Source organism: Blennius ocellaris, assembly GCF_963422515.1.
Source record: "Blennius ocellaris genome assembly, chromosome: 20".
In the NCBI taxonomy this organism is placed as follows: Eukaryota; Metazoa; Chordata; class Actinopteri; order Blenniiformes; family Blenniidae; genus Blennius; species Blennius ocellaris.
Genome location: NC_137669.1, coordinates 2,820,717 through 2,828,880, shown reverse-complemented (window position 1 = coordinate 2,828,880; position 8,164 = coordinate 2,820,717). Strand labels below are relative to the sequence as shown.

General features: G+C 40.9%; 1 protein-coding gene across 1 annotated transcript; it reads left to right on the top strand.

The window, feature by feature from the left end:
• Positions 1 to 655: 655 nt before the first annotated feature.
• On the top strand, positions 656 to 7,571 carry LOC308145188 (sodium- and chloride-dependent betaine transporter-like; the record flags this gene model as incomplete). Its single annotated transcript, XM_080516550.1, has 13 exons — positions 656 to 785; positions 1,528 to 1,662; positions 3,468 to 3,605; positions 4,299 to 4,407; positions 4,730 to 4,862; positions 5,079 to 5,213; positions 5,406 to 5,509; positions 5,660 to 5,784; positions 5,875 to 5,987; positions 6,160 to 6,297; positions 6,397 to 6,499; positions 6,587 to 6,687; positions 7,380 to 7,571. 13 exons carry the CDS (start codon positions 656 to 658, stop codon positions 7,569 to 7,571), a joined length of 1,656 nt encoding a protein of 551 aa, XP_080372676.1.
• Between the last annotated feature and the right edge of the window lie 593 nt (positions 7,572 to 8,164).

Below are 8,164 nucleotides of genomic sequence, written 5' to 3'. Positions count from 1 at the left end.
CAAAGTCATATTTTTAACATAATTTATTGTGTATTTATTTCTTCAAGCTTTGTGAAACAAACAATGTATTTTTTTTTCTTCTCCGCTGTCACTCAAACTTTCTGAGTGGAGCGCCGCTGCAGATTTTCAGGTGAGGGAGGGGGGGAGGGCTCACCGCTCACCGCTCATGAGGTGAACGATACAGCGGAAGTGCTACTGACCGATTCAGTGAACGACTCTTTCGAGTTTCGAGGGGAGTCGGTCATGTGAGCTGAACGATTGAAGGGAGGTGAGTCGGTCATGCGAGCTGAACGATTGAGGGGAGGTGAGTCGGTCATGTGAGCTGAACGATTGAGGGGAGGTGAGTCGGTCATGTGAGCTGAACGATTGAAGGGAGGTGAGTCGGTCATGTGAGCTGAACGATTGAGGGGAGGTGAGTCGGTCATGTGAGCTGAACGATTGAAGGGAGGTGAGTCGGTCATGCGAGCTGAACAAATCAACAAATGTGGGTACTTGGTATAAAGGTTTGAGAACCCGAGCCCAGAAATTCAGTGAGTTACAAGTGCTGAAGCAAAAAGTGTTACAACCATATCCAGTCTCCCTGACTTGTGTCTACCACACCCACTGTAATGTGAAGCTGCATTAGTAATCAGCTACCTGAAGTGTGAAGACAAGAATGGAGACCGTCCAGAAAAACAGGGAACATTGGACCAAAAAAAGGGAATTTATCCTGGCATCGGCAGGAAATATCGTGGGCCTGGGCAACGTGTGGAGGTTCCCCTACCTGTGCTTTAAAAATGGAGGAGGTAAGCTGAATTGATTAGTGCATTTTGTCCTGATGACCATTTTTATTGCAGACATATAAATCAAAACATGCTATGAATCATAAATTTTAAAAAAATACTTTTCATATGTACATTGACATATAATTGTTGAGCTGGAGGTAGTTTAATTTAGTTTATTGGTTTATTTGTCAGGGACAATAAAAAAAAAAATTCTAGATTAGAAATAAATCCCTGACTTTTACTGAATGTTAAAAATACCAAACAGTCTAATCTAGTTTATAATTTTGAGGCGGTCACATTTATGTTTTGTGTTGTTGCAAATGAGAACTCACTGAACATTCCTGACAAGTACAACAGTCACATTTTAATCTAATCTTGCGATCTCACAGCATGCAGAGATGCTTTTCATTCATCTGAAAAGACAAACAATCATAAAAAAGTCACCAATATCAGATGTATTTATTCAATTATGAATTAATTTTCTGACTTTCTAGAGTTACAAAGCAACTAGTATTGAACAACCAAAACAGCCAAATTCCTTTAAAAGTGCTAACTGTTAATCTATGCGATAGTAAATTCCACAAATGGCCATTTCCTGCAGTTTATTTCAGGGGATTTGTCAAAATGATCTACGGCCCAATTGATAGTATTTACATGTTGTTGTTTTTTACACAAATTTGTGAGCAAATTAAAAAGGGGTTATCATCAACAAAAATGAATAATGCCTGAAAGAGAATTTCCTCCTTTGTGTCTGTGAGCACAGGCGTTTTCCTGATACCTTACTTTTTCTTTGCTGTGCTGTGTGGCGTGCCGCTCTACATCCTGGAGACTGTGATTGGTCAGTACACTCAGGAGGGTACCATCACCTGCTGGACCAAGCTCTGCCCGATGGCGCAAGGTAATCACCACATTTCTTCTTGACGCGTCAGTATCAGACTTATCCCACGTTTTCATTTCAAAATACTTCTAAGTCCCTGATACTTCAGCATACCGCTGTACCAAAATGGTCATCATCAGTAACACGGGTGAGTCATGGAGTCCACCTTCTGTTGTCCTGCAGTCGTCACAGGATCCACCGCACACCCCAATCCACACAGTCTCGTTTCAGAGCTGTGGCAGCAGTGACAATGAGTTTTCCGACCTAAGAAACCCCTTCAGTGTTTTAAAGCTCAGGGCTCGTCATTGTAAACTGTCTCTTTAGCATCCTGTTCCCGTCTGCCCTTGGGAAATATCAGCAGTCCATTTAGACGATTGAGATTCCACCACAGTGTCAAAGACACTGGTACTGATAAACCTCCATCTTCTTTGGAATATGGCAGGATTAGCTGATCTTGTGCATTGAATCTGTTATGTTGATCGAAGTCAGTTTATTATGAAAACATCGTTTTCTCTTTTCATGTGATGACTGCCAAGTGAAGTAGACTTGATGAAAGATTTATTGTTCTGTCTGTCGGGCATGGGGGGGGCTCGGTTCTGTACATTTCTAAACACTTTTGCTACATTTTGTCTATAACGGTCTCTATAGATAAACTAACTGCTTCCCTGAGGCAGCTCTTCCACTGTTGTTTGACAAACCATGTTTACTTTTCTTACAGTGCCAAAGGTGTCTTAGCAGCCAGGGTAAATTAACTTAAACACACTGAGTTGCCAGCAGCAGTTTGCATTTGGAAGTTGATCTCCACTGTTTACACATATGCCTCTTCTTTTTTAAATTTGTTAACCAATATAAGATGAATAAACAGAGCATTGTGAGGTAAAAATATCACTTCAGTCACAAAAACTTTAAAAATGTGATTTGATTGTGTTCATCAGAGGAATATAGATAAGCAAATGGAAACAACGTTGCAGGAGTTATTTGTTCCTGTGACCTCTGTGTTACAAGACCAGTCTTCCCTGTCATTCAGCTGTACGCCCAGGTATTTGTATTTCTGTACAATGTGCACATATAGCCCAGTGATGGTGACAGGCTCCGGTTGCAGCCTCAGTCTCCTGAAGGCCACCACCACCTCTTTAGTGTTGGTGGTAATGTGGCGCACCATGTGACGGAGTCCCAGGTCGGTGTCCTGTACCTGTCCTCCTGTACACTCCTGGTAGCAGTGTATCACAGTGGGAGATTATAATAGTCACTGCGACAATCCAAGCTATTACAGTTGGAACCTCTGAACATCCTTGAGAATGTAAGAAAAATATTCAACACACAGGGGACACATTTTAGATTTTATCTTTAATTGTTATTTTAAGAATGATTTCATCATCATTGTCTTTGTTTCACTTCATTGTTTTTATATATCTGTATGGATTTATGTGTGGGACAATGGATATTAACCTTGTGCTGAATCCGGCTTCTTTACAGCAACCTGGTGATAACGAGATTGTTTGTACATTAATATGCATCGTCATGTCCAAATAAATGAATGAATGAATAAATAAATACATTGTTTTAATGTATTAATTATATTTCCTCGTGAAGCACCTTTCCTTACCTGAATGGTGTTGCATAAGTAAACTTTCGTTTCCTTGTCCAGTATTTCTTGAAATGACAATAAAATAATAATAAAAAAAAAAGTCCAATAATTTTTAATGATATTTTTTATGTTTATCCCTTTTCAGGACAGACAATTTTTCATTTTTATTTTTTTGTTGCCAGGTCTTAACATGTGAAAATAAGTTGTTTTTGTTGTTGTTGGTGTGTTTAACTTCCAGGGGCTGGTTATTCTATCATTGTGATCCAGCTGTATTCCAGATTCTACATTGTGATCTTGGCCTGGGCTCTCCTGTACCTCGTCTACTGTTTCAGAGATCCTCTGCCCTGGGTCACCTGCAACAATCCATGGAACACCGGTCAGAATTGTATAGATCCTGCTTTGAAACATGGTTAAAAAACATCAGTTTCAGTAATGAATACAATTTCTGCTACAATGATATCCTTTTTTAGAGTAACTAAATAATCCTACCATGAGGTGTGATCGAAAACATACTTGATACAACACTGACTTCTAGTGACCCACAATAATGTTATTCAGTCCATACAAGTGAAATCTGAATCCCCAACAGGCACACTCTTTGATTTGAATGTTAGGTGCTGTGAGATGACCACAACGCAACTGTCAGTTTGCAAATAACACTTAATTGTTTTTGATTAAACTCATACAGTTGTAATGCAGAAAAGTCACTTACAAACTTGGATGCAAAATCTTAAATTAAATCTCTTTAGGTTGAACTGGTCAGGTTTTTATTGGTTCATCTAACAGCATACAGGTGTGAACTGAATGATGGCTAATAACATGAAATCTTCATGCCCAAGCAGATGCTTGTAAATTCACTTTTCCAAATGATGAAGAAGACAGATGACCTCAAAGAGGTCACCATTTCATCACAGGGAAACACATACAGAGCCATACAATGATTCACATTCGCAACTACGAGCTAATTTCATCGACACCATTTAAATGCCTGTTTAAAAACTGGGCCAAAGTTTCACCGGTTTGCAATCTTACAATTGAAAGACAGATTTTTCTCTCTGAATGTCAACAGAAAAATGTGTGGAACTCACTTCAATAAACACTACAGAGCACAGTGGCAACGTGACGCTGGACTGGACATCTGGAAATTTCACCAAGTCTTCAGTTTCTGAGTTTTGGGAGTGAGTCAGTGTTGCTCTATTGTTTACACATGACAGAAGACTGCTGCAAGAAGTCTGTAATGGTTTCTCTGTTAAGGTATACTGTACGTCGTCAAATTATTGCTCCATATTCAGAATTTTTGAAGGCATGACCCTGTTACACACTAACAATATGTGTGCAATTTGCGCACAAAATAAAACATCAACACTTATAACACTTATTCAATCATTGAATATTTTAACCATATAGTTTCTAATTCTTCTTCATTGACATGAGAGATCTCAACCGGACATTGTTCAAATTTAATAATCATGCTCCTTATCGTCCGCTCATTGTACACAGGAGGAAACTGCTGTCCATGTCTGCGGGAATTGAGGATGTTGGTTCGGTGCAGTGGGAGCTGCTGCTGTGTCTGCTGGTCTGCTGGCTGGCCTGCTACTTCAGCGTCTGGAAAGGAGTTCGCACCACCGGGAAGGTCTGCCAACATTCATACAAAGAATAGTTCACAACCTGAACCAGAATCAGAACTGACCATGATCATTTTTTAATCCAATTTTTGCTTTTTGTTCTTTATCTGATTTGTATTTATAAAGCAGGGAAACACAAGAGCATAACCAAGTACTTGTGGTTTATTCATGACATAAATAGCAGCATTATCCTCTAATCTTGCTTGTGTTTCTTGGGATTTCAGGTTGTTTATTTTACCGCTGTGTTCCCCTATGCCATGTTGGCCATCTTGCTGGTCAGGGGACTGACGCTGCCAGGAGCCTGGCAGGGTGTGGTCTATTACCTGTATCCAGACGCTTCTCATCTGGCAAAGCTTCAGGTGGGCGAAGCCTGCAGCTTTCAAATGTCCTGCTTATTTATTTGGGGACAGTTGCAAATACAGAGTGGTATCGTTTGTTTTTGACGATCAAACAAGATTGTTACAGAGGAGCAAATATTGAACGTTACCCACCAGTCGCTGTCCCTCATATGACGATATCAGTTGTGTTTCCCTTCACCTTTTTTTCGTCAGGTGTGGATGGATGCTTGTTCTCAGGTCCTTTTCTCTTATGGTGTTTCGGCCGGAAGCATAATCACACTGGGCAGCTACAACAAAGAGAAAAACAACTGTTACAAGTAAGCCATGTGATTGCCACACTACTAGTAATGGTTTTTGGTATATTTTGGAGTCCGCGATGTGACCTCTTACATTGGTTTATGGCGACTTAAATAGAACCTTGAACTCTGATGTCTTGTGTCACTCTGATCGGTTCCTTTCTCATGCAGAGACAGCTTGTGGTTGTCTGCACTCAACACTTGCACCAGCCTTGTTGCTGGCTTTGCAGTTTTCTCAACTTTGGGCTTCATGGCTCATCGCCAGGGAATTCCCATCGACGCAGTGGTCGATTCAGGTATCTTTAAACGTTAAAGCTTGGTTTTATTTTGAAAATGTCATTCGCATCGTCATAAGTTTGTTGAAAAGCCCCTTAATGTCCTGGCAGGTCTTGGTTTGGCATTCATTGCGTTTCCTCAGGCTGTAGCCATGATGCCGCTTCCTCAGCTATGGGCCTCCTGCTTCTTCCTCATGCTCATTCTGTTGGGGCTGGACACAGTGGTAAGACTGCGCAGTGCTTACCGCTGCCAAGTATTCACTGTCGCTGATAAATCTGAGGTCAAACAGTATGATAGCAAAGAAAACTCAGTTGATACTGTTGGAGTCCCAAAATCCTTCTATTGCACAACAAAATGACTAATGACTAAGACACATTCTTCTTAATGTGTCTCAGTTCACAGGTTTGGAGACGATCACGTCAACTGTGGTCGACATGTTCCCGATGCAGATGCGCAGACCCTGGCGCCGAGAGTTCTTTCTCCTGCTCTTCTGCTTGGTCTGCTTCATCATACAGCTCTCCACCGTCACTCAAGTAGTCTCCCTGAATCTCATGCCCACTGATTATTTTATAACAGAAGACCAATTTAAAGCGTGTATACTGTAAGCATGTTGTTTGCCCTGTGATGTCCAGGGGGGGATCTATCTCTTTGAGCTGATTGACTACTATGGTGCCAGTGGAGCGAGCATATTGTTTGTTGGCCTGCTGCAGTGTCTTGCTGTAGGGTGGGGCTTTGGTAAGCAGAACCACTGTAAAGTTAAGGTATTTTACAATTTGATTTTTGTCATTATAAATATCAAAACATGATGCGTTCGTACTGCAGGTGCTGAGCGGCTGAGTGACGAGGTTGAGAAGATGATCGGACAGAAGCCACACTGTTTCTTCATCCTGTGCTGGCGATACTTCACCCCTCTGCTCTCTGTTGTGAGTTAACAGCCATTAACAGTCATTACTTGCTTTGGTCTCAGACAAAGTAGGATAGAAGAGAATAACAGTGAGTAAAAAAATGAACGATTTGAGATTGTAATCCATATCTTTGATATCCATATCATTCGAATAGAAATAGGACAGAAATGCTTTATTAATCCTAGGGAAATTCTTGAAACATCTCTGTATAGAAAGTGAGAACAGAAAGAAGCTCATATAAATAAAAGTCTCCCAGCAGTCTAAACCTAGTGGAGCTTAACGGTACAAGGTGGTCCGCCCCTAGACAAAACGGTAAGCTTTATTAAACTGAAAAGTTTCAAACCTAATCTTAAAAGCAGGGACTGTGTCAGTCTCTCATGGAAACTGGGAGCTGATTCCACACGAGAAGCACCTGATAGCTGACGGCTCTACCTCCCATTTTACTTTTAGAAAACCTGGGATGGAGCCGCAGGACGACACACTACAACAAACAAAATTGGCTTCTGTATTTACCAGTCGCGGTGCATGAGGTTCAGAGTGACACTGATATCTCACTACATGCATACAAAAGTGACTCCTTACTTTTCAAAAAATATGACACAACCCCCAACATTCATTCTGTTAAAAAAAAAAAAAATACATTTGTGCTGTGTGAGACGTAACTGATATGGAAGGCGCCTGTTTTTTTCCCCTCTTTTATTTCCTTCAAGGTTGGTTTTGTCTGCTTCTTTTTGGAATACACGCCGCTCACATCCAGGAGGGGAGATGCGTTCCCACGCTGGGCGTACGGTGTGGGCTGGGCCATAGCTCTTTCCTCTGTGGTTGCGGCACCAATCTGGGTTGTTGGTAAAATCTGTCTCACCAAGGGCCCCCTCAAAGAGGTATCAGGAAAAACACATTAGTACATCAAAATATTTTGGATTCATCTGACTGGTGTTCTCTTTTTGGCTTTGTCTTCAACAGCGTTGTTTGGCTCTGTTGCGCCCTGTTCATGACCCTGATGCCCTGGAAGCAAGGCAAAAAGAAAGGAACAAAGATGCATGTACTGTCATTTGTCAGAAAGTCCAATTACTGGAGAAGCCTGTATGCTAGATACTATAGTTCACTAGAGATACTATAGCAGCTGCAGTAAAATGTTTACTTTAAATGCTTACTTTATGCATTTATGCTTTGATGCAAGGACAGTAAACCAGCATCACAACAGGAGGAAGGCTGAAGCCATTCAGTTTGTGCGCTATTGTGATTAAAGTATGGCTCAGTTTGCTCAGTAATTCTAGATCTGGTGCTTTCTACAAACCACTGCTGTTGGTCTCACAGATATAGTAAAAAACAACCAAATAATGAACTATATATTACTTATGTTAGTGTTATGTATTGATTCTTTGTGGGAAAATGTGATTTATCATTGATAAATGTGACATTTTGATCCACAAAAATGTCTGTCAATGTAAGGGAGTAATACCAATAGGCTGGTGATGGAGCAAGCATTTATTCA